The 27,229-nt window shown below is 42.7% G+C and overlaps 1 protein-coding gene, 1 long non-coding RNA gene and 1 pseudogene across 3 annotated transcripts in view; 2 read left to right on the top strand and 1 right to left on the bottom strand.

The window, feature by feature from the left end:
• The window catches only part of LOC147333656 (uncharacterized), a 166,827-nt pseudogene extending 144,609 nt beyond the window's left edge, over positions 1–22,218 (top strand).
• Positions 6,386–18,288, bottom strand: LOC147333657 (uncharacterized). Its single transcript, XR_015125773.1, has 2 exons — positions 10,546–18,288; positions 6,386–8,522 (listed from the first exon to the last, which is right to left on the bottom strand). It is a non-coding gene; the product is annotated as an uncharacterized LOC147333657 (long non-coding RNA).
• A 3,005-nt stretch (positions 22,219–25,223) lies between the features above and the next one.
• Positions 25,224–27,229, top strand: part of LOC147333651 (uncharacterized) — a 157,108-nt gene continuing 155,102 nt past the window's right edge. For both annotated transcript variants that reach the window (XM_086268417.1, XM_086268426.1), the window contains exon 1: positions 25,224–25,411. In XM_086268417.1, the coding sequence (XP_086124543.1) occupies positions 25,378–25,411 (34 nt within the window). In that variant the 5' untranslated portion in view covers positions 25,224–25,377. The remainder of the gene's footprint in view (positions 25,412–27,229) is intronic.

Here is a 27,229-nt window from a genome sequence, read left to right as displayed (position 1 = left end):
GTTTGCCTTTATTATATAGGTGCAGAGAGTAGACAGGAAAGTGGGGAGAGAGTGAGGGACACACAGGCACCTGTAGTAAGCCCCGCCTTCAGCCCACCTGCTCAGCCAGGTGAGCTATAGCGCTGCTTTAACATGTTGGTGTGATTGAGAGTGAATGAAAGTGAGTGATGGAGGCAGCAGGAAACTAACAGGCTGTTTGTTCTGAGAGGTCACATGACTGTTGTTCTCAGCAGAGTCTGATGATTTGATGAGACCATGAGAGCGGCTTCAGTTCCTCATCAGAAAGAGTCTGACAGAAGCTCCTCCCTCTGTACCCCAGTAGACTTCTATTAGACTGCTCCAGATTCCTGAGAGTTCACACAGAAAACTTTACAAACAGCCAAAGAAAAACTATTGAAAAGCTTCAAGATCACAAAGAGCTCTTTCACAGCACATATGAGCCATTAAGAAGTGCACATTTGTGTTTCCCACAGTCCATCATCCAATAATATCAAAGGACAAACTGTGAGGTAAAAAGCCTTCAGCTCTTTTTGAAGGAAGCAAAAAGACTTTGGTCCTGAGAGATGGTTCAAAACACAACTCAGACCTACCAAAGTATTATTTGTGCCAAACACATGAAGCCTTCAACTTTGTATGTGTCCAGTCAGTGTGGCAATAGAAGTCACTGTGAGGATTTTCAATGTGCTGTCAAAGAGCATCCAAACAATCAGGTGAGGATGAAGAGAATTAGTGTGGATGGACAGAAAATCCATATCCAGTGTGATTTAGGAGCAGCTCATATATAATGAGTGAAATGAAAGAAGAGCACAGACAGGAAGAACATGAGTGAGCAGACATTTTGGAGCTGCTGATCCACACAGGGCTGGATGGAAGGAGTGGGAGTCCATGATGGCTCAAAGTCTCTGATCTAACTGTTCCTGAGCCTCTCCCCTGCCTCCTCTTTGGATCTTCTCCTCCTCTTCTTCCTTATCTGCCTCCTCCACCACTGCTCTCTCCTCCCTCATCTCCTCCTCAGCTGAACTGAAGTCAGGGCTGTAACATGAGGAAACGTGCAGAAATGACTGAGTCAGCATGTTGTTGAAGTGAGTTGAGTGATGGTGAGCAGATTAGATGTGTGAGCCTCCCTGTAGAGAAAAGCAGATCTTCTCCAGAGTTTCCCACCTCATGTTTTCCTGTGTCACAGCTGATTGTCACATCCTGGCTGTCACTAAATGAGTGGTCCAAAGGTGGAAGGAGGAGCACAGTTAGATTGTTCACCTCCTAACCTGTGAAATCAATCAGCTGAATGAAAAACACTGTGATCCTATGAGCTGCTATCAGGGCTGCTCCATTCTCAGGATTCTCATCTGGATGACTGAAGCAGATTATTGATGAAGTCAGCAAACAGCTTTCAAAATGGCTCTTTTTCCAGGGGAACTCCCTGAAATGTAAATCTCATTGGAATGAAGAAGAAGTCCAAAGGCGTGGTTAGGCCCAGACTTGTGGCTGTTTTCAATGTAAAGCCCATGTTGCAGGCAGCTGCTGCTCCTTACTGGCCCACAGCCTCCACTGATGGATGTGTCAGCTCACTTGTACTGTAGCCACGGGGAGAGCGATGGTGAAGCTGACAACCAGAGGTGTAGCGCTATTTGTTGAAGTAGCCCAGCTGTGCCATGGAAGCACAAGTTTCCAGAGATGATTGGACTGTGAGCAGAAATGATCCATGTTGGACTGAACTGAAGAACAGATCATAAAGTCCTCTGTGTGCCCAGCCCGTCTGTCTGAGCATCTTCATCAGCTGCTACATATTGCTTCCATCTCTCTCCTCCCTGGATGCGTCTTCTCTCTGTCTCTTTCATGCTTTCCTGTGGGATAGTTGCCCACTCTCTCCCTGACTTTTTCTCTCACAATATAACACGTAGCACATTTTAAATTCTGCTACTTCAGAGGAAACGTCACAGTTGGAGATATTCAGGCTGACTTTTCCACAAATTTAGTGTTTCACAATAAAAGGCTGGTTAAAGCATTTTCTTCTACTCTGCTGTGGACACGGACAGCTGGAGACTCCACGGATGAGGAGTCCTTTATTAAACCCCGATTCTTTTGTCCCCCTGATAGAACAGAGAAAACCGACTCATAGTGTGTTAAAACATTTATATTTCTTTTTATTCAATCATCTTCCGGAAGAGAGAGACCCCTGCACAGCTAGAAACTAGCGGATGATACCGTGGAGACAAAGACTATCACAACGTTTCCCAACCAGAAGCCGTGGGTGGATAAAACCATCCGCGACGCTCTGAGATCCCGCACCGCTGCCTACAACACGGGACTCACGACGGGGGACATGGACCCGTACAAAGCCGCGTCATATAACGTGCAGAGGGCGGTGAAAGAGGCGAAGCAGCGCTACGGGAGGAAACTAGAGTCACAACTCCAACAGAGTGACTCTAGGAGCCTGTGGCGGGGACTAAGGACAATAACGGACTATAAAGCACCAACAACCGGTATGACGAACGCGGCCGTGACTCTGGCAGACGAGCTGAACACTTTCTATGCTCGCTTCGAGGCTGCAGCTAAGGACTCCAACGATGCTAATGTTAGCGGCGCTAATGGCTGCAGACAGGAAGATACTGCCAGCACCGGAAACGTGCTCGTCATCTCCGAGCATGAAGTAAGGAGAGCCTTCAAGAGAGTGAACACCAGGAAAGCAGCAGGACCAGACGGCATCCCAGGTCGTATCCTCAGAGACTGCGCATACCAGCTAGCTCCTGTGTTCACTGAGATATTCAACATCTCTTTATCTCAGTCGGTGATCCCCACATGCTTCAAAGAGTCCATCATTGTTCCTGTCCCGAAGAAACCCCACCCTGCTTCTCTCAATGACTATCGCCCTGTAGCCCTCACCTCAGTAGTGATGAAGTGTTTTGAACGCCTGGTCAGAGACTTCATCATTTCTTCACTACCAGACACACTGGACCCACTACAGTTCGCTTACCGTCCAAATCGTTCCACAGACGATGCCATCTCTCATCTCCTCCACACATCACTCACTCACTTGGACACTAGAAGGGGGAATTATGTTAAAATGCTCTTCATAGACTACAGCTCTGCATTTAATACCATAATTCCCTCCACACTCACCACCAAGCTGGAGCATCTGGGACTCAGCTCATCTATGTGTCAGTGGATCTCCAACTTCCTAACTGGCAGACCACAGGCAGTAAGGATGGGCGGACATGTCTCAGCCTCCACCACTCTCAGCACTGGAACCCCCCAGGAGTGTGTTCTGAGCCCCCTGCTGTACTCTTTGTACACATATGACTGTGTGGCCACTACCAGCTCCACCACCATCATCAAGTTTGCTGACGACACCGTCGTGGTGGGCCTGATCTCTGATAACAACGAGACGGCCTACCTGAAGGAGATTAGGAATCTGGAGAACTGGTGCCAGAGGAACAACCTCCTTCTAAACGTCAGTAAGACAAAGGAGCTGATAGTGGACTTCAGCACTAAGCAGGAGAGGAACTACCAGACCCCCGTCATCAACGAGTGCCCAGTGGAGAGAGTGGACAGCTTCAAATACCTCGGAGTTCACATCACGCATGACCTGTCATGGTCCTGTCACATCAACACCGTGGTGAAAAAGGCCCGTCAGCGTCTCTACCACCTCAGACGCTTGAGAGACTTCCAACTGCCCTCCAAGGTGCTCAGGAACTTTTACTCGTGCACCATAGAGAGCATCCTGACGGGAAACATCTTAACCTGGTTCGGGAACAGCACCATGCAGGACAGACGAGCTCTACAGAGGGTTGTGCGATCAGCTGAGCGCACCATCCGCTCCGAGCTCCCTGACCTGCACTCAATCTACAGCAGGCGGTGCTGGACCAAGGCCAGGAAGATCGTGAAGGACCTCAGCCATCCCAACAACAGACTGTTCTCTCTGCTGAGGTCAGGAAAGCGATTCCGCTCCCTGAAGACCAACACAGAGAGACTGAGGAGGAGCTTCTTCCCGCAGGCGATACGGTCTCTCAATCACACCACCACACAGTACTGACCCACACATATGGTTCTTACACACACACTGGACATTCTGGACTTTGTTTTCACTTCATCACTTAAATCACTGCTGCTGTTATTGTGTATATATTTATTTATACTTCTTGTGTATTTTGTTCATACATTCTTATATAGTTCTATATTGTGTATTTTGTTGTACAGTTATTTTATTTTCAATTTAATTTATATATTTTATCTTATTCTTTCCCAGTGTGTTGTACAGTTATTTCATTTTTAACCTTAATTTATATTTTATTCCTTCCTAGTTAAATTTACCCCTTTTAATTTTTCATATTTATTTCCTATCTTATTCATAGCCTTTTCCTTTTTTGTTTTCTTTAGGTCACGAGCAGTTGTCCAAGCATTTCACTACATATACTTCTTGTGTGGGCGACTGTGGCTCAGGGGGTTGGGAATCGCATCTGTAACCGGAAGGTTGCCAGTTCGATCCCTGGGCTCTCTGTCCTGGTCGTTGTGTCCCTGGGCAAGACACTTTACCCTACTTGCCTACTGGTGATGGCCAGAGGGGCCGATGGCGCGATATGGCAGCCTCGCTTCTGTCAGTCTGCCCCAGGGCAGCTGTGGCTACAACTGTAGCTTGCCTCCACCAGTGTGTGAATGTGAGAGTGAATGAATAGTGGAATTATAAAGCGCTATATAAATGCAACCCATTATTATATTGTGTCACTGTGTATGTGACAAATAAAATTTGAATTTGAATTTGAACAGCCCAAATGCCAGTTGCAGGATCTTTAACATTAGAATCATAAACTGTGTCTCATATAGGTTTTATTTTGGTACTTTACATGGTACTTATATGGCAAAGTTCCTCTTTTCTGTCTGTATTTATTAATATGCTTGTATAGCTCTACACCAGGGGTCGGCAACCCCAGGCACGCGTGCCAAGGGTTAACTGATGGCACGACCAATGCTGGACTGGCCATCGGGCATTTGCTCGGTGGCCCGGTGACTTTTTTCCCCTTTGTAACAGTATAAACAATGAAAGGTGGTGGATTGACCAGATGCTGGTCGGTGTGTAAAAATAACTCAGTTGTTTGGTGGTGGCTATGGCGGAGCTTCCTCAGATTCAGTAAAATTAGCAAGTGGTGGAGGCCAGCAGGTGGATGAGGGAGAGGGGAGGTAGGAGGAGATCCCCGAGGCAGCCGCTGGTCCGAGTATCAGGTGAACTGAACTTCAGGTAAAAAGTTATGACCTGCAGTCTATCTGGGTCAGATATAAACCAAGTTTAGGTGGAGTTTATTTTTGTTGTGCTCAATTTTTACTGTCAGTTACAATAACTGTACTGCGTGCTAGCTAGGATGACGGAGTTTCTATACAGCTGGGCGGTGCTATGATGTTAGTGATACCATAGTGAACTGTATTTTGTTCATAAGGTTAGTTAGTAGAGTTGCCCGTAAAAAGACAGAATCGTCCCTCATTCAGAGAAAATATTACTCGTTTCGTATTGAGGTGAAAAGGAACAGTTTGTCCCGGACTTCAGCTAGAAATGGAAAAAGACACAAAGCTGGAGTTATTCTGTGTTTACGCTGCACAGCTGCCTCTTCTTCTCTCATTCTCTCCGGTTTCTACTTCAATCATGAAAACTGATCAATGATCAGCTGATCGGCTTTTCTCTCTTGTTTGTTTATCGCCCACTTTGCGCCAGAAAGAGGAAACCAGCAGATGTCGCGCTAAACAACAGCAGCACGTTTAAGCTTGATCAGCTGTTGTTAGAATTTATTTAATATTACTTTCTAGTATCAGCTGATGTTTGCTTAAGCCACAGCTATAAAGCTGCTGGTCATGATATCGGTTTGGATATGTGGTGAGAGGGAAACATGAAGATGAAACCAGGAGATGTCCTTACTGAATCATCAGAGCTGAACAGGTGATGGAGAAACAGGTTTACCTTTTAGGTGACATGGATGAGTTGAAGTTATGAACTGTTTCTGAGAGACAAATAACACCAGGATGCTTTTCTATGTAGCTGACAGCTGGTAACTGTGCAGGGGCGGGTCTAGGAAAGTGTTGCCAGGGGGGCCAGGTAGGGCATTAACAGGGAGAGGGGGGCACAAAGAAATACTTTTCTTTCTTATTCTCATTTAAAATGTCTGGCTGTTATTAAATAATTATCTGAAGCTTACAACCAAAGTTTTTATCTGACATGAAATGTATAGAAATCATACATATAACGTCGAAGTAGCTGGAATCCACAGCTGTGTGTGTTCATGTAGCTGCATGTTCACCTGCTGGACATCACTACCTGACAAGTTTAACTGTTGTTAAGGTTCAAAATATTGGGGATGGAGACAAGAGAAAAAACCACAATAACAACACTGGTCCGGCCGGGTTGAGTCAAACGATGATTTAATGATCACACACGTGGGAGATGGACACTGATGCAGACAGCCTCAAAATCTCAAAATGGTGGAGCATTGCTCAAACTTTTATAACCTCTGGTGCCTCCACCTTATCATAAAAAGCCTAAACATTCACATGCTCTCTCTCACACAGCGCCTAAGCTACGACCTTGGCTCCCTGTTTATCTGCTCCTGCTGAAATGGGGCAGAAAACTCCAGCACACTCTGTTCTCTTCTACTCAGACAAATTAGACAATAACCTTCTGCGAACAGTATTTCTTATAACTCAGCAATATAATGCATCATAAAACAATATCATTCATTCACAACAAGTCAGCAATTTAATGTAATGCAAATCAGTTTAACTAATGCAATAGTTATCAGCTTCTTCTAATTCAGGAGAATAATGCAAACTAAAACTACATAATAATTCACAATCTTTAATTAGGGGTATAACATGGCATAAAATAATATCATAATTTTACAATTCCCCCTGATGAGGTCATTAGAATAATGACCTCACAAACACCCTGTAGCCCAGTGTGGCCGGGTTCATCTCTTCTCACTCCTGAGGTCCTTTGTCCCCCTGAGGGGCAAACCATATGTAAGATGACCTCTGTGTTTGCGCAAGTCAGGTGCAAGACAAACTATTACTACAAGGATAGCAGGTCCAGATGACACTCCCCTGTTCTCCCACAGCTTTATTTGGTGTTCCCTTATACCATTCAGACGTAGACTAGAACCTCTGTCCGAAGAGCTCTTAACCTTTATTTTATTGCTGCAGCTACCAGTGTCGTCCAGTTGGGTGATCCTCTGCTCTTAATTCTTCAACCTTAGGGGTTAGACAACCCTTCAGTCGTAACACAGATCAGGGGATTATTCTGCTCCGATTTCAAACAACGATCTGTGTATTCTCCAGAAAAAGGAACAGGAAGGTGTCCCCTTTTTGCCCAAAAGCCTCTCGAACTTCGTTGGTCTGGTGTTCCCGGATTTCCGCCAACCCCTTCATGGTTATTGCTGTGTTTATGGGATCCATCCTTTTGTGGTGACTAGCTGGAGCCCAAACGCCATGACCCTTGGACCCAGTTGATGTCTCGGCAGTCACTGTGTCTGTCTCTGCTACGGAGGATCCTCGCATCTCTGTGACCTCGTCTGGTGTCTGTTCCTTTCTCTGTAAGAGACAGAAAACCAAAACACCTCTCTTCCTAACCCTAATAATCTAATGTTCTTATCTACTGACCTTCTAGTGATTCAGAATTGGTCTAAAACATTCAGAATGTCCCAGGGACTTATTCTAATCATATCTTATGTGTGTGTAAGCATGTTTGCATTTAGCCCTCCGCACTCAAGGCATTTCTTACACTTTATCAGTCCGGACAGTCACGCCGAACGAAGCTTCTGACCTTCAAAAGGCCGAGTGCCAACTCGTTATAAGCACATTTGCAAGGTGTGTCTGAAAATTATTGAAACCCCTCTTTTTAACAAAAGACAAAAAATTAACAAATCTTCTAAACGCTATTCAGTTCATTTCAATGAGTAATGATTAAACATGAAAGTGATAGTTTATGCTTTTTCACTGATTCTCTAAAAGGTCCGTCTTCTCGGACCGCTATTAGCTTAAGCTTTACCATTCCTAAATTATTAAAGACACAAATGAAGTTATAAAATGTTCAAATAATCCTGGTTTGATGTTAAAGCTCAACCTTCCCCCCCTTTTTTGACACATTCCAATGTGTCAAATCAACGGAGCTAGAACATTAAAAGAAAAGGTTAGGCAGCTACAAGGTTTCCCAGACTCTTAAGGTGATCCGCGTGTAACGTTCTGACTCAGGTATTTAATATTTTAATAAATCTCGTTTAATTAACTGCCACTATTTAAACTAACCTTAAAGACATACTTTAAGAAAAGATCACAAAGAATAACATGATATCAGTGTTTTGTAAGCGCGTGCGGCCTTCTATGCTCGAAGCCTTTCCCCTCAATAGATCAGTCAGACATTCGCGCTGACTGTAGCTTTTAACCCTTATTAACTTGAGCACAACTCTACAATGAGCAACAAGTTGCAATATGTATAAAAATGATCATGGTTACACCTGCAATGAAAAATTATATCATTATCCTAACACCTGTAAATAGAAGATTCATCAGAGGTTATAACAATCACAGGAACACAGATGTTAGTATAAGGTCAAAAGCTTCAATAAATGATCATCGATGCAATACTTGTTGCATGATTCTCATACAATAATAATGCTGACATTGAAAATAACAGTATAACACCCCCTTTTCTCCCCTTACTGACCACAGCAGGGGGATCTTAGTTTTGAATCAGCCATGAATCCAGCTCACCTGATTCATCAGTGAGCTCCACCATCACTGGCGTCTGACAGGGTGGTGCTGCATACTCTTCCTTTAATATCACTATTTTCAACCTGTTAATGAGAGTGTTTAAACCTGAAGTCGACTACGTCCACAACAAGTCAATACAGCTGTAAATGTGGCCAATTATCAATCTATTACCAATCAATAACAACAGATAACTTCTATTTTATGCATGCTTTTAATCAACCACTCACCCAGAGGATCTCCAATCCCAGGAAATGCCTTCTCCTCCTTTAATGAGTCTGTCCTCCTTCCATGCCCTGGTAACTGGTCCATCCAGAGCCATATGATCTCAAATATACATACGACAAGCCAAACCACACCTTGGTCACACCAACCCCTTTCCACCCCCAAGATGTCCAATGCCATCCTAGTATGGACTGTCAAATGTGGCTTTAACGCTGACTGTTCTGACAATCCATTTTATAACGTTCCTGGTCAGATTTGCCAATCTCTGCACCAGAGTTTTAAACGTTTCGCCATTTTCATTAGGTTTTATCTTTTATTTAGTTTCGACTCCAGATTTTCAATTTTTTGCCAGTTGTAATTAGTTTTTACCAATTCTTTGCTAGTTTAGTCTAGTTTTTATTTTCTGAAAATCCTTAGTTTCAATTTAGTTCTATTTGTGTTTTGCAAAAGTTAAGTGTAACAAACTCTCAGTTCCATCATATCAGTCATGCTCTTCTAATTATCCTTGGGTGTTGAGACTAATAACTATTAACTCTTGCCGCACCGAGTGTTCCTAATTTTGGTTGAAGTGAATTGATAACCTTTTGAAGGCGATTGTTTCACACCTTTATTTAGATGTCCCAGTCCTGTTATCTCGGGATACATCACGCTGCCTTATCTGGGGTTAGCTATTTTCTTGGGATGCGAGTTAAGTGGGTGAGCTCTTCAACAAGGGGGAGCGTGCTCCCCCTGATGAGGTCTTCTAGGTAAGCTAGGTTAACCTTCTTGTGTGAGCTTTTCAAGTGCACTTTTAAGGTTTGTGGGATTTTTTGTTTTATAAATGTCCCTCAAGACCCCCTGATGACCCAGTAATTCATTTTTGCGCACTGTAGTACACATTTAGTTTTTTGCTTGTAGCTCTCATACTCTACTTGCCACTCCTCTAAGTCCTGATGTTTCTTAGAGAGGACAACAGTACCTTTAAAATTATGTCACATGTGTGGGGGTGTGGCCTTGCCAATTGTTTTTCCCACCTTTTCAAAATGGCTGGCGTGCCCACAAGCACATTTTATGGAAGAGAGAAAGGTAAGCTTGATATTTACATTTAAAATGTTTTGTTAAACTCAGATTTTTATTTTATTCAAAAAATAAACATCTGGTAAATAATTTCAGGGGTCTTTAAGAATTAGGCTCATTTACTTTCACAGGGAACATGACTAATTTATTAATGTGTGCTCTACACATTGGGACTTTATATTTATATTTATTTCACTTTTTCCTAATACCCAACTTTTGACAAAGGCGGAGAGAATTCTTAACACAATTATTAAGGGAGATTCAAACATAGATTTTTCAAAATATGAGAGGGTCAGGACCCACTAAAAGCCACAGAGAAGATTATCGAGATGCAGTGGCAGATGTAATAGAGAAAGACACAGGGCCACCTGAAATCTGTCGTCCTATCTGGTGCAAAACCAACATGTAGTAGAATCTGGAATTTTGATTTTGAGTTAAAAATAAAATATGGGTAAAATGCAGAAATCTTTTCCAGTAAAGTAAAAAAAATAAGTGTCGCAATTATAGTTGAATCCATAACACCTAATTGTTTCTACGAGATCACGTCGTTGCTGAGAGTTATCAGTGATCTCAATGTGTGAAAAGAACTCACAGTATCTGGGGTTTAAGCTCCTCTTGGCTGAGAAACCTGGGACAAACATGTGAACAAGACCTGAATAATACCAGTAATGAAGACTTCTCTCCAAAGATCAATAAAAGGAAGCCCCAATCTGATGAGAGTCTAGCAAAATATGGTTCACTCCACTTGCCTGAAATGGTTAGCAGTCCAAGGCATTTCAGTTGTAGAATGATTGGGTACAATAATGAAACAGATGTGAGATGAGGGAAGTGCCAAATGTTCCTTTGTGTCTCCAAATAAAATCAGTACTTCCTCAGATATCCTAAATAAATTGACTTTTGTGAAATAGACAGTTCAGTGCCATCACTTATTCCTAAACCAATAGTTTACAGCTAGTGAAGTGTCAGTGACTTCTGGGTTGGTCCCTGATCTTCATCTTATGAGATTGTTATTTTAATAACACTTGATTCATTTAAAAGAAAAAAGAAAAAAGAAAAAACGAAAATATTTTCTCCCTGTTTTTTCTTATTCTCTGGGTCTCAGGAGGACATTACGTCCCTCTCCACTACAAGACTCTTGTTATGTCTACAAAACAGTCATATTAAAATCATCCTCAATTCTATTCTGGCGCTGTCTCCCGACTTTTCCTGACCTGATTCTGCGCGTGAACGGAGCAGCAACACAGACGACTCGACTAACGTACTACCTTAATTTCACTATAGCAGGGCACGCACACATCAATGCAACCAAACACATTTTGCTATAAATCTAGTTAATTTTAGTTAGTTTTGTGAACATTCAGTACAGTTTTAGTTAGTATTCCTTTTTGTTTTGATTTTATTACCGTTAACGCAAATTTTTTCCACCTCTACTTTTCGTTATTTCATTTGTTGTCTTTAATAATAATAATCTCCTCTGCACCCTTGAATAAACACCATTAACATGATCAACCTTTTGCTGCTTGTTATTTCACCATCTTATTGAATCAAATACTTCATGCTTATGTGGTTTACGACATTATATGTATCTAAATCTCCACTTTGTGTCTAAATGTTTGAAGAATTTTTGAGGGTCAAATTTTGAGAATTTGACCATAGTGAAAGTTATGGCGTTATCACCCCCTTTGGGGATTACCTGTTTCCAGTTTTGATGATATTCCTCCCCGTTCTTTATTTTTGCAAGTACCTCTCTTCGGTGGCGAGAAACTGTTGGTGTGATCAAGCGGGTGCTGTAAAAACAAAAGCTCAGGACAGAACAGAACAGTCACCAGTCATGTACTTCATTCAAAATTAACAAATATCAAGCTTCATATTGATCCTCTGAGTGTAATGGTACATTTTAATTTGCACTTCTAAAAACAATATTTTCTTTATTTTACTCTTGTTCTTGTGCAGCACCACCCCTCAGCACATGCCCCTGTTATTTTATCTTACTTTTAAATTGTTGACTACTTCAAGAGAGCGCCCAAAAGACGGGGACCAGTGTTTATCATTACATATCTCCATTTTGAGTGTGGCTGTCTATCATTCCCCTCTTATTCATAGACCTCGGTGGAGGGTTTTTTGTTTGTTTGTTTGTTTGTTTTTTTCTAAAATTAATTGACTCTCTATAGTGACCCACTATGGTTAATAATAACATGCTCAGTCATGAGTGGGATCAAACCTTTTCTTCACTTTAGCATTTAATATTCCCAACAATATAATGTAATACCTTAATTAAAACACAGCTACTAAAACACAATTTCCTTAATGCAAACATCAGTAGCTCAAAATTAGCAACCAAAGGGTTCAGTCTGCAGTTCACACTGCTGTGAAGCTACAGCTCTTTAGTCTCTGTCATTCTTCTGTTCTTGCAGACAAAACAAAGCAAAACAAAACATCCACCCATCTTTTACAGGCTGGGTGAATTGTCTGTGGACATTCAATAATCCTAAAGTCAGCACCGTTTTTGTCTCAGTATCAAGTCAGTTAAACTTTTAGTCGTCAGTCCATGACTTTTAGTCGTCAGTCATATGCATACATCCACACACATTCATACCAAAAGTTGCTGATAATGGAGTCTCACGCGCAGCCTATTCGAGGCTCCATCACCAGCAAGATGACGTCATCATTTTAAAGGAAACAGCTCCTTGTTTGTTTTTCCTTCTTTGTACTGGATTGACTCGCTGCAATCCTTTTAGGCTTCAGGATCAGTGTCCCATATAAGTCAATTTTCTCCCAAGCTCATTATAATCATGGAGAAAAAATACTTTGCGACTGTTTTCAATAAGAATATTTTATAGCGCTTTAAAGTTCAATCTCTCAGGCCTGGATTAAAGAGCTGATTTGTTAAATCAGGAACTCACAAACTACCAAAATATCACCACCGGTGGATCACACCTCTCAGATGTTCTTATCTCAGTGCACTGTAACAAAAGCAAAAACAAACGTAAACAATAAAACACTCATATAATAACAGATACTGGGGCCCATTGCAAACATGTCCAAAGTTCAAACCATCTTTCTCTCTTTTAGAGAAAGAGAACAATCCAAACCTCACTGATAGAATCAACCTAGTGTCAAACAAAACCCAAAGATCAACCAAAACTCCTTTTTGCACCAACAAAACATGTTGGATTTACTTGACTCAATAGTGGACACTAGTTACACACCAACTCTTTACCTTGGCAAAAACGTAAACAACTAAGTTGAATCAACACAACCTTTTCATAATCTCTTCGAAATAAAACTCACACCATTCATTCATCATTTTCGCTCTGTACCACTGCTCCTTGTTAGACTGTGTGAAGCACAGTAAACAATTCAGTGGAGGCTTTGAGCCATAAACAGACATCACGCACAGACATTGTTTTCATTATCAAAGTGCTTCAGACCATGTCCTCTAAATCTACACAAATGCCCTCTGCGTGGCATGAAATACATTTAAGCAATAAATAATCAATCAGTTCTTGCTGTTGTAACCAACTCCGTATTTGGATGTTTGTGTGCAGCATTTGTTAGTAAAGCATTCTTCATTGCATCAGCGTGTGTGTGTGTGTGTGGATCACTTCTCAGTTCATTGAATCAACATTTTAATTTGTGTGTGTGTGTGTGTCATTTCTCCCTCAATCAACGAGTGCATATGTTCATATGTATGTTTCTTTTCACTCTGAGTCGGTGCATGTAGATGTGTGTGTTTGTGTGGGTGTTTGTGTTCATCACTTTCCTGTTGTAGTGTTCTGGGTAAACCACGGCCTGAAGCGTGCCCTGGGTCCTGCCCTCCTCCTTTTCAGTCTGTTTGCATCCATTGGTGCTGCTGCTCAGAGTTCTGTCCATACTGGTTCTGGCCCCAATTGAGGCAGTCCTTTTCTCCAGTGTCCAGCATCTTCTCCTTATTTCGCTCCTCCTTAACTTGACCCTTTTGCTTCGGTCTTCCTTCAGGGTTTTGATACGCAGCTCAATTGTCTGGATGTCCGTTTGTTGCTTGCAGAAGTGCGACTGCTGTCCGTTTGTTTGCAGGTGGAACGGCTGACATCCAGAAGGTGTATAGGAGAGTCTGCAGCTTCCACCTCCCCAGTGGAAGACCTCAATCTTTGTTCTGTTAGTTTTACACAGGCCTCAAGGCTCTCTGGGATCCCTTCTTGCACTCTCAAGCCCACGGCTGAGGTCGTAGTCGTGGTCCCATTCCACGGGAATGGAGTCCATGGTTGTTTGGGTGTCTCGGCCCGAGCGTTCAGTCCGGAGCTGGGCAGCCCAGGACGCTGAGCGATCGGAGGACGGCAGAGGCGACAGGAAGCCATCCCCCTAACGTTCGCTCCATAGCAGACCGGACAAATCACACTGCTCATCTAGCTCCAGGATGCTCCGGCCTGATTTCAAGTCCGGTGTCTTGGACTCCAAGCCTGATGGGTTCGATTTTCAGCTAGCTCCTCCTGGGCCATGCTCAGTTTCTGCTCTGATGCCTCGAGGTCTTATTGAGGGCAGAAACCTCAGAGTCTTTTCCGTAGAAATCAGATTTAAGTCCATTGATGTTTTCCTTGCTTTGCTCCACGGCCTTTTGCGGCTCTGCTGTTCGGCTCTTCTCAGAGGTCAGCTCCTGGCCGAGCCCCGACACCTGTGCCTTCAGCTTATTTTCTCCTGGTGCTTTGTCCATTCTGAGGTGACCTCAGTTACTCCTCCTGTCCCTGGCACGCCCTTTTTGCTGCCCGATGGTCATTGTTGGTCCGTCACTGTCCTGCACAGTTTTAATGCAGAGTGGTTAAGGTCAGCATGGTTTTGCTCGGCCTCACTTTTCATCTGGGCTTGATGGGCGTCTCGTCACAGCTCTGTCAGCTGAAGCTGTCTTTTTCCATATGGCAAGAATGTAAAGCGTGTGTGAGAGGGGTGTGTCCAATCAGGCACAATGCTGGTGGCTTTGCGAGTGCCTCGTTTTCCAAATCCAGATATTTCTTTGTCACGTACACAGCAACAGAGAGAACAGTCTGTTGTTGGGATGGCTGAGGTCTTTCACGATCTTCCTGGTCTTGGTCCAGCACCGCCTGCTGTAGATTGAGTGCAGGTCAGGGTGCTCGGAGCGGATGGTGCGCTCAGCTGATTGCACAACCCTCTGTAGTGCTTGTCTGTCCGGCATGGTGCTGTTCCCGAACCAGACAGTGATATAGCTGCTCAGGATGCTCTCAATAGTTCCTTTATATAAGGTGGTCAGAATCGGTGGTGGGAGCCGGGCCTTTCTCAATCTTCTCAGAAAGAAAAGACGCTGACAGAAATCTCCCCGTGTAGTGAAACGGGCCTTGGATTACCGCTCTCCATCTCTGCTGCATGAGATCATTTTCCTGCAGCACTGTTGACATTTTCAAGTTGTTGTTGCGGGTTCAGCTGCTTTAGCATTTGGTCAGGGTCACATCAAAGATGGTAGAGGAGAGAGCAAAGATGGTAGAGGGGAGAGCAGGAGTCCAGGGTCAGCCTCGGCTTTTCCGGGCCGACAAAGCAGCCTGTAATCAAGCATAAAGAGAAAAAACAAAACAAAACAAAAACAAAAACAAACGAACAGGAAAATCATGTTGTATTGGCTGTGTTACTCAGAGAGGGGAAAAACAACGGGACCAGGCCCTGTGTCAGCCTTCTCTCCCCCTTTTTTTTTTTTTGTTTTTTTGTTTTTTTTTCACCATATAATCCTCTCATAACCCACCAAGCTGACAGGACAACACAGGTACATGTTAAAATTCTTAAGATCATGTTTAAAGCACAAAAATGGAATTTTCTTTCATTCAGTAATCACTTGTATTAATCAGTCAGAAGAAAACATGTCACAGTTTGACTTTTATTAACCACTAAATTTGTCGTGTTATCACTGGTTGTGATTTTTTTTTTTTTTTTTTTGAAGTTAAGTTGTTGTCCTGCAACCCAAAGGGTTTATTTGTTAGTAGTGGATAAACTTTATTGTGTAACGGCGGGTGTATGTTAAGTTTCACTGCTTTAAACTTGCTGGAAAATCTTCACGTGTTCATGGGTGTAAGCTGTTTCTTCATTGCGTGTATGTGCGTTTGTACATGGGCTAATTTAACGTTTTTTCTCAAACGAGGCATTTCTCTAGCACGTGCCTCTCTCTCACATTTCTCTGCTTGTGTGTGTTTTTGTTTCACCTTCTTGTTGTGATGCTCCAGGCGCCTTCCCAACCTCCACAAGTCTGTTGGCCGCAATTTTATGTGTAAAACTTCTCTTAATTTCTCCTTTAATTCTCTGCTAGCTGCTGTCTTTTCCACAGCTGCTGATTCTTGCTGATTTTGTGTCCATTACTATAATTTTGCTTCGGCCGCCGTGCTTGTGGGGGCAGTTGGTCCAGCCCCATAGCCACCTGTATCAACACACTGAGAGATTTATTTAATATCATTTTCATCACTGTTAAATAGACTAGCAGGCAAGACGCCCACCTTTGCACTGCAGACTACATGCCAGTCTCCCAACACACTCCTCTCTGAGTTTCAGCTTTAAACTCCAACATCATTCACACCCCAGTCATTCAACACCTTATTTGTAGTATCATAATCAGCAAAATCAGCGTTTTACTTACAGGCATGTATCATTGTTTGCAAATCAAAATTATAAAACTCAAAAACACGCTAAACAGGAAGCAAAGTCCTCTGTGCGCGTCACAGCTCATTTGCATGTTCACACACCGTCTAAAAATAGCTCGCAGCGCTGCAGTGCGCTGTCGTCACACACAGGGTCACACAAAGCTCAGACAAAACTGTTCTATTTTATATTACAAAGACGTCTTATATTTACAATGACTGACAGGCCTGACAGATTCAGCACCTAACAAATTTCGACAAATTTAAGTTAACGGGTCCAACCGAAGAAAGCTTCACTTTTTTGTAATCAATTAACCAGTATCTGTTTCCTCCAGAACAGCCTATGGCCTGATTTCTAAAGTCCCTAACTCAATTTAACTTTGTCCAAACAAGCACATGACACCATTTAAACGGTGAGGAGATTCTAACTCCTAGCTTATTTCGGGATGCCCTGTACCCCACAGTTAAAGCCAAACTGAACTACCCCTGTTCGCCGACAGGTCAAGACCGCGCGTCCACGGCCAGGAGGGAGCGTAACCTCCGGGCTATGTGCTTCTTAGCATCTTCCAGTGCCGTCCTATAACAATTTTCACCTAAACAATTTTGACAAATTTTAACATATCAATTAAACAGTATCTGTTACCTCCAGAACAGTTTCTGACCTAATTTGTAAAACTATTAACCAGTCTCTGTTTCCTCCAGAACAGTTTCTGTCCTAATTTCCCTACCAAACTACCTGAGCCTTCAGCTCAATATCCAGGGACTCAAACCCAACATTATATCTGTTACCTCCAGAACAGTTTCATATTTCTTCAACTTCATTAAACATTCTTAAGCAACTTTAACTGCATAACACACGGTGATTCTCATCAAAATCAAAACAGACACTCTACCAGTAATTTCAGTGAGTAGACTTTAATTTAGTCATATCCAATTTGGCACATTTTGGAAATAATTCAACAGGTAGTGCCTTACCTTTAGATAAGCCGGCTTTTGTCCACTCAAATCAGACCACTGGCTCGTGCCTGTCCGTTCGACAACCTCGGACCGTCCAAACTTTTAAATTCCACCCCAATACCACAGGACGAGCCCCCAAGCTGTTAAGGTTCAAAATATTGGGGATGGAGACAAGAGAAAAAACCACAATAACAACACTGGTCCGGCCGGGTTGAGTCAAACGATGATTTAATGATCACACACGTGGGAGATGGACACTGATGCAGACAGCCTCAAAATCTCAAAATGGTGGAGCATTGCTCAAACTTTTATAGCCTCTGGTGCCTCCACCTTATCATAAAAAGCCTAAACATTCACATGCTCTCTCTCACACAGCGCCTAAGCTACGACCTTGGCTCCCTGTTTATCTGCTCCTGCTGAAATGGGGCAGAAAACTCCAGCACACTCTGTTCTCTTCTACTCAGACAAATTAGACAATAACCTTCTGCGAACAGTATTTCTTATAACTCAGCAATATAATGCATCATAAAACAATATCATTCATTCACAACAAGTCAGCAATTTAATGTAATGCAAATCAGTTTAACTAATGCAATAGTTATCAGCTTCTTCTAATTCAGGAGAATAATGCAAACTAAAACTACATAATAATTCACAATCTTTAATTAGGGGTATAACATGGCATAAAATAATATCATAATTTTACACTGTGTTCAGAACATTGCAGAGGCCTTATTGACAGTACTTGGCTCTACATATCTGTGTGAACAGATTTTCTCTCACATGAGTCCTCAGGTAGCCGTCTGAATGCTGGACACTCGGAGACCTGTGTGTCTGAGTGGGAGACCAGAGATCACATTAACATGTGTGTCTCTGTATTAACAAACATGCCATATTGGCCCAGTTTATTTTTCTTATCACTGTTGTGAGGAGACCATAAATAGCATTTGTATTTTCTGTTGTTCAGTTCATTTGCTGTTATTGATAAAAAGTCTTTTTTTGTTTCCAAATAGCTGATAACTATTCGCTGACAGCTGCCAACATCTGCGAACAAATATGATTCTATAAAGTTGTTCTATATAGTGTGTAACTGTTAATATAGAGCATTATTAAATTTATTGCTAATGCAATCATATGGCACACTGGCTTCTGAGGAAATTTTTATTTTTTTTATTTTTTATTTTTTCTTAAGAAAAGATAGGAAAAGAAATAACTGTAAGAGCTCCCCGTTGTTGCTCAGGGGGCTATTCCGAGTGACTGAGGCAGTCATGATAAACCTGCCATCCTCTCCTGCCACCTCTTCCTCTCTGTAAATTCGCCTGTGTGCCTCACCACAGGTAAAATGATGAGGAAATTTTAAATGTCACTCGCCATCAGAAAGGTTGCCGACCCCTGCGCTACACTAACTTCCTGTTTTTCAGTCTGGCTGAGCACTTAGTTTGTGAGTCAAAAGTGGCCTTGCTTTACAAACCTTCATTATTAAAGTACATAAAAAATATAATAAGAAAATAAGCACTAAGGATAAATTCATTACATGACACCTTCCTGTTAGACTTCTTTGAAGTCCATGAAATCTGCCCGGTAACAAAAAAGGGAAAAGCCGACGTCCGCACAGCCCCTCGTGCTCACGGTCTGATGACATTTACGTCACTGTGACCCACATGGACCCTCAGAAATGAAGTGTTTGTGTCCACTGACATGTTAGAGTGCTTTTAATTTAAAATGCACACAGGAAGTGATGTCTTTCCATAGAGAGTGTAGTGCAGTAAGTTTAAGAGAGCAGGGCCAAAACACACTGATGGATTATTGTGACATCACTGTTGGATTCTTCTATCGAACAGAAGAAGAAGAAAAGTTCTCTTCAGCAGGTGAAGTCAAAGGTTAAAGGTCAGCGAGTGGAAGAGAAAACACACAGTTCATGTGAATGAAGTAAAGGCCTTCCTCATTATGATGACCTTTGACCTGCTGCCTGTTATTTTCACTCATTAACGTGTGAAAGCAGCAGCTAGCAGCAGCTTTTAAGGTGGACTGTTTTCTTGCATGTTACTTAATGCAGGCGGTGATGTTGTGAAGTAATGAACACTTTAAGGGCAAATTTCCAAAGTGGGAAAATGATGGTGGAGACACAGGTTTAGGTTTCAGTTGGAGTAATGACCCACCTGCTTCTCTTAAACAGCTACTGCTTGATGGCAGTCATGTCCATAAATCTGTAAATGTCTTTGTTTCTAATCACAAAGCTGATTTATTCTATACAGTTCAACCTGTCTGCTTCCCTCAGTCAGTAACACACTTCTTCATTTCTTTACACAACAGCTGGTGTTGTTGATTTAGTTAGTTTGGGAGGTTTGATGTAAATTTGTCAGCATCTCTGTCACATGTCAGAGTTTAGCCTTCTTACAGTGCGTGTCCATTTCTTCATAGTCAGAATCAGCACATCAGCCTGAGACAACATTAAATGTCACAAAGGAGAAATGTTGTACAAGTTCAGGTCTGTGGTCCGGACCATGTCCAGATTTATTCATATAAAGGATTTAGTTCTGCTGTTCAGGGGTTGGACTCCAATGGCAGGCAGAATCCTTGCAGTGATGGAGCACTGAGCTGAGGTTGGGATGGGGAGGAGGTGGGTTGCATAAAGGAGTCTGCAAAGGAGAATGAGAGATGAGCAGTGAGATTTATATTACACAGAGAGGAGGCTGATTGGCTAGAAGAAGACAGGCAGTGAGATCATTGGACTAGAGTAATGATGTCAGCGTTGAGTTTGAGGGTGTGGGAAAGTGGAAGCAATGTAAAGAATAGACGAGCAGCCAAGCACCTGGAAAGCAGACAGATGAGATGAGGTGTTCCTTATTGAACTCACACATGAGCTTAATTTCATGATCTGCAGAGTCACTAAGAAGTTTATTCTGTTTAGTGTCCTCAAGTTCTCCTCACTTTTCATTCAGCCTCATTTATCCAAAGAAAAAAGGAGCTTCTTGAAGATCCTTGTATGTATGACCTCTGTGAGATGTCTCCTCTTTCTGTCTGAATGAATGTCCTGAAGCAGCTCAGCTCTGTGCTCATAACGGCTTTATTCCATATCTGTAACCATGACAGTGGATCATCTCTCATCTAATAATCACTTCTAATGTTGTGTATGTTGCCCTCTCAGTCTGTCAGGTGGAGGTGGATTCAGGGGTGGAGTTCGTCCAGCTGCCCTTCAAAACCACAGAAAACCTGCCTGAAGACGCTAAAGTGGAGTGGAAGGATGGGAGATCCAGAACGGTCCATGTGTATGAGAACGGCTCTGACCAGCCTGAAGAACAGCACCAGCGTTACAGAGACCGAACGAAGATGAACAAAGACCTGCTGAGAACTGGAGACCTCAGTCTGACCCTGAAACACCCCACAGACTGTGACAGTGGAAGTTTCACCTGTGAAGTTTGGAGGAGTGGAAACATCCTCAGAGTGAAATCACTCCTGCTCAAAGTCAAAGGTTTGTCTTGTTTGTTGTCAAGTGTCAATGACAGGACAACCTGTCATTGACACTTCCTGGACTCTGACTCACATCATTTCTTCTTCTCATGTTTTATTCTCAGCTCACATGATTGCAGACATGAACATGAAGAGCACTGAGAGGAAACCATGTTCATGCTCTTGTCTGCGTCCATAAATGTCTAGATTAGAAACTGACCAGTCTATTGATCACACAATATTCCATCAATAGAACTGATTTGACTTTGATTTGTGTAACAAAGTGATTTCCACGTCTCCTTCATGATGTGACAGTGTCAGAGCTGAATGCACTTGTAGAGTATCATGTTTTTATGGCTCACATTTAAAGTGTTGCAGCTCTAATGTACAGCTGTCATATTAGAAATAGAAGCAGCTCTGATTTTAGTGCTCAAAGAAATCTATGAAGTGATGAATTCACACATGAACAGTTTTCTGCAGCGTTCCTCTCGGCCTTATTTGCAGCTCCACTCTTGTTTTTGCTCTAATAATTATTTCTCTCCATGAGCTGTTTCTCTGCCTGAAGGAGGCGCCACTCCATCGCTTCATTTAGTGCAGAACAAGAGTCACATGATGCTGCTCTGAACACCAATCACACTTTGTACAGCTCATGTTGTGTTTGTTGTCCTCTCAGTCTGTCAGGTGGAGGTGGAGGAGGGGGCGGAGTCTGTCCAGCTGCCCTTCAACACCACACAAAACCTGCCTGAAGATGAACAGTTGTTGTGGTGCCGTGAGGAACCCAAACCATTACTTTTGGTCCACGTGTATGAGAACGGCTCTGATCAGCCGGAAAAACAGCACAAGGATTACAAAGACCGAACGAAGATGAATGAAGACCTGCTGAGAACTGGAGACCTCAGTCTGACCCTGAAACAGCCCAGAGAGAGAGACAGTGGAGAATACAGCTGTGGAGTTGGCTTAAGGAAGGGAAACACCTTCAATGTAACCAAATACAAAACAGTGCTGCTAAAAGTCAAAGGTATCTGTCTCTCTGTCGTCATGTTTATATTTGTTTGTCCCTCTCTGACTGTGTTGTGTCTCCTCTGCAGGGAGAGTTCAGGTCCAGGATCAAACAGGGGACATCAGGAACAGAAGCAGCTCCATTGATCCGACTCCTCTGATGGCTGATCAATCAGTTTGATCTGTGTGTTCTTTGATTATTGATCAGTGATGTCAGAGTGGAGTCAGTGTGATGTTGTTGTGTGTTTGAGACTTTTAGTGTCCATGAAGGTCTCTGCTGCCGTAGATCCTCTGAACTGTGACAGAGGTCTCACTCTGGAGGAAACTCTCAGCACTTTCCAGCAGCTCCTCCATCATGGAGGACGTTCCCTCACTGTAACAGGTGGAGGAGAGAGGAGAGGAAGCACAGGTGGATCCTCTGAGGAAGAGGAGCATTCTCACAGTAATGTTACAACATGAAAACACAAAAGACATTGGTCGTGTCCAAATTCATGGGCTGCATCCTCCTGAGGACCCGGCCTTCGCGGTCTACGTGGGCCGGGTCCTCAGAAGATCGGGTAGGCCGGAAGTAAATGGCCGTGAAATTGGACGGTCTAGCCTTCTGATTAGCATCACCGCTGTCTCGGTGGAGTTTAATAAACTCAGCAGTCTGATCCTTGCTATCTAAAGTATAACAGGACACTGGCGTAAATTCTCAACTGTCTCACACTTCTGTTTAATCAGTTTTCTGTTTGACGTTTAGTCAGCTGTGTAAATATCAAGGAGGAACCCACCCAGGGGATTAATAAAGTTTTATTTTATCTAATCTAATCTAATAACTTTAATCTCAGCCAAACCGATTTACTCACGAACAAACAAAACACTGAAAAAAGCCCAACAATAACATTTTTAGGTTGTCTAAGTGACTTATCTATTACGTTTAACCCGAGCAGCGAAAGTCCGCGGTGATCTGAAAATGATGTGCCGGGAGTTGTGCCGTTCTCGGCCGCATCAGTAACCCTCGAGCTCCCGGCTAGCTATCGAGCTGGTGGGTAGCAGACGCCTCCGAAAACGTCGAAGCACTTTTGCAAATATGCGATATCTTGATAAACCGAGCAGATATTTGATGTTTACACAGCTACTTTCTCGCCTGAAAATATGTTAAAAGTTTATTTTGTGACCCAGAAAGATTAGTATGAGTAATTTTAAAACTTAGTAGCGGCCGCCATTGTTGGAAACTGGAGTTTGGCTGGGCCGCGCTATGAATTCTGGGATATGGTAGGCCACGAAGGACACACCCGACCCATCCTTCAAATTCGGGGAAAAGGAGGACGCATTTGTCGGCTGCATTCGGAGGAGTCTACGAATTTGGACAGCCTTCGGCGCGTCGCTGTGACGTAATCGGTCTACAAATGCGGCCTCAGGAGGATGCAGCCCATGAATTTGGACACGACCATTATTGCATAATATCATTATCAGTCCATACTGTCCCCGTCACTGAGTGTCATAAGATCATTTACCCAGTAACCAACATGAACAAAAAATAACTTGTCAACAAATGTGTGTATTCTTTGGCTCTAATATCAAATTATTTTTTCATTGTTTTCGTGCAGCACTTTGGTCAGCTGTTTTGTTGTTTAAAAATGCTTTGGAAATAAAGTGAACATGAAGTAAAGAGATGTGGTTTGATCCATAATAGATGCTTTTACTGTAAGACATGAATCACGGGTGTATATCACTCCCTTCTACACATGTGAGTGCTGTGGCTCTGACAACATTGTGGTATAAGCATATAAGCACCAACAAAAATCCACATTCATCTTCATCATGAAGGCAGACTGCAGAGTGTGAGCTGGTCTCCATTAAAAGGGTCCTCAGACTTGGACTGAGCTTTAGAGTTAGAGTGCTCAGGGACTGTCTCCAAAGTGCAACACCAACAAAACCCAGCAAAGTTTGGTAACTGTGTTTTTTTTAAAGGACATCTACTTTAAATTACTTTGTTAAAGTGCTTTGAGTACTGTTGTGGAAGAATTTCTTTTATTTATGTATTATTCACATTATTTTGTTGTACAATGTCTTCATGCCACTGGATTTTAACATGCCTCACACTAATGCAGTCAGATGGTGGGTGTCTGAAAGGAAGTTGGGGGAAGCAGACAACTCCACCAGAAGAGTCTTTTGTCTCTTCGAGGACTCTGGAAGGTAGCAAGGGAGTGTGAAACAGCTGTGTACTGCCTTTTGTTCCTGTAAGAGGTATTTAACTGACAGCCATGCTAGGCTCAAGTAGAGACTCTGCTGATCGTCTGCCCCACGATGATGCATTCTCTCACCAAGCTTGGTTTCTGCTCTTGTTTTGATTAAAGAATGTTAGCTACCACTCACCGCTTGTCTGCAGGCTTTATAAAATGGAAAACTTCTTTTTTTTTTTTTTTTTTGTTGGAAAACTTCCACAACAAGATGGCGTCATGAACAGGGTGGTCCGTGTGGTCGCTGAACAACGGTTCCGTGGACGGGCTGATCACCCCTGAGGAAAAAGGTACCTTTGTCCTACTGTTGTAGCAAAGGAAATGGAGAAGTTACGGAGCCGTGTGTTTTAGCCACCACCGAGACCATCGACTTTGAGGGGACTCCTGCAGATGGGTGAGATGTAGCTAACTTGTATACAGTCATTCAAAGTTTTTGTCTGGCCAAGGGAAGTTCGAGTCTCTGGAGGGAAAATCCTGGGGTTCAAGTCCCCAGGCCTGTGTTCGGTTCGGTTCCGGTCCATCACAGGTTAATAATCATTGTCTGCAGGCTTGATTAAACAGAAGACTTCCACAACAGTTCATCGCTGTAAATTTATATATCAGTAACAATGGTGAGACAAAAACAGGTCATGAGTAACTTTTATATTTTCACTGTAAGAACAAATTATTTAATAATTCTCCTAATTTAAAAATATCACATTTTTATTTATTACGACAGAATGATCGATAAGACCGGGATGGCCCTGCAGCATAAAGTAATCTAGTAGTAACACCACTGTATGTGAATGAAGCAGCAACATGCCTTTGTCGTGTTGCACTTTGTAGACGGCCCCTGAGCCCTTCTCTCACACCCAGCTACACCTGGATACCAGCGATGTTTATTTCACATCCACCTTAATTTTGTGAATCACACACCCACACCCCAGAGTGTTTTGTCAACTTCAAGTTCAGACTCGAGGGACTCTGAGCCAGTTGATTTTACTGTATCCGAGCCAGGCAGAAAATCCTCTTTGTTTGTTAGCAGTGAGGCGGGAATGGCTGAGTGTTGAGATGTGGATTCACTCGGTTATGAGCGGAGTGATCAAGACTCGGTGCTGGCTGTCCTTGTTTGAAGGATGATGAAGACGTTGCTGCCATTCCTGCTCATTGGTAAGAAACTCCAAACATATGGAAAAGTTTTTGATTGCACATTTCAGACAGAACAGGTTTACAGCAGCCCTGGAAATGCTTTTCATGGATACCTGAGTAAGAGTAGTGACTGGATTAGGGCCTGTTATCTGTTTATTAGTTGAATAAACAGTGCAGAAATGTCACAGTCAGTCAAGTAGAGGGCCACATTTAAGGAATGTAATGATGTGTGTGTGTGTGTGTGTGTGTGCGTGTGTGAGGCTGAAAAGAGCAGCAGCTGAAAATGTGCTGAAAACAGTCAGGAAACAGATGAGTGTAAAAGTTCAACAAGTTTATACCTGTCACCCTGTTTTACGTCACTGTGGATCAGACTTAGTTAAGGTGTAGTGAAGTAGTTTTATTCATGTACAAACACTTGAGCTTGAGCTCTGTGTCTGTCACTGTCATTTAAATGTGATTTACTTTTTAACATTTAATTTGACTAAACTTTCCTTTCTGTTGCTGAAATCTCTACAGACACCAAAATAAAATGTTTTCATGAATTATTGTGGTCACATGGTAATCTAATATTGTGGCAGTCCTAATCTACAAAATTAGTGTTTTGGTGGTTTGTATGAACAGAGTAGTCTGGGGGGATTTCCTGCTCTGAATAACTTTCTCATTGTTAAAGCATAAAGGATGGTTTGAGACAGACTACGAACCATGATCAATAATCTGGTGGAGGTAAGCAGCCATTTTAAAGTTCCTTCAGCCTGGGAATACATCCAGCATGGCTGCTCTGAGGTCAGTTCCAATCCCGCTATTCCAATCCCAGCTATTTTTGCTGCTGACCTCTTTGCTTGTGTATTTATTATTTTAGTCTTTCTTTCACAGTGTAACATTTTAGAGGGAGAGCCTTAAAGATTAGTCTCTTCTCTACAGCTTTTCATCCAAAACATTTTGAGCAGAGATCCTTGTGTTTCTTCTCTTTGGTGATGTTGGTGTAACGATGGAGTGTTGGCAGGATGAAAGGGGAGGTAGACGGGTTCATATTTATAGTCAGGGCAGTTGTTTGCAGTGTTTCTGGTTTTTATTGCAGTGCCATGTAAGGTTCAGTCCAAAATAAAATCTGCTCTGTCCTCTATACCATGACCAGATGTACGAAACAGCTGAGCAGAAAGTCAGATGTGGTTACTTTTTAAAATAAATACACAGTAAATTTACACAGTGTTAAAGGTTAATCAAACAGAGCTATTCTCCACTTAGTAACTAAATCACAGATACACTCCTCAAAACAGGATTAACAAACTTCCTGAAGTCAGTGTAAATTATTAAACTCAGTGTATGCAGTTGTTCTCTTTGACTCCGTCCCTGATAACGGTCGTTATCAAACTCTTACTGAACTCCCCACTGAAACACCTCTGCTCACAAGTGGACATGCACAGGCATTTAATTTAGTCCAACATGTCACTGGCCCCACACATAACACTGGACCAGCCTGGACTTTAGCTTTTAGTCTCAGTTTATCTATAAACTCTCTGGCAATGTCGGACCTACTGTCCAATCACAAATAACCTTTAACAGAGTTCTGTGTCTGGTGTTGTCCTCCCAGAGAAAACTGTTCAGTCTCATGTCTTTAATGAGGTTTTCTTTGCTTTGAGGAAGCAGCCAAGGAAGGTGTGGTTTGTGTCTTTGAACAGTGTACACCTATGTGCACACCTGTGTGGATCAGCATGCTTGTATTCAAAAGGTTTCTTCATGTAATAATCTGCTAGAGGGTGTGGGGAGCCATAGCCCTGTCCCCCAGGGCATGAAGCAGGCATGGAGGAGATCCAGGCTCCAGACATGCAGTGGCCCCAG

The sequence above is a fragment of the Aulonocara sp. 'chitande type north' Nkhata Bay genome, linkage group LG3, assembly GCF_057382095.1.
Source record: "Aulonocara sp. 'chitande type north' Nkhata Bay isolate Kocher_YH1m ecotype deep benthic linkage group LG3, A_spYH_male_GT1.1, whole genome shotgun sequence".
Classification (NCBI taxonomy): domain Eukaryota; kingdom Metazoa; phylum Chordata; class Actinopteri; order Cichliformes; family Cichlidae; genus Aulonocara; species Aulonocara sp. 'chitande type north' Nkhata Bay.
The sequence above is the reverse complement of the archived record's forward strand: the minus strand, read 5'-3'. Positions and strand labels throughout refer to the sequence as shown.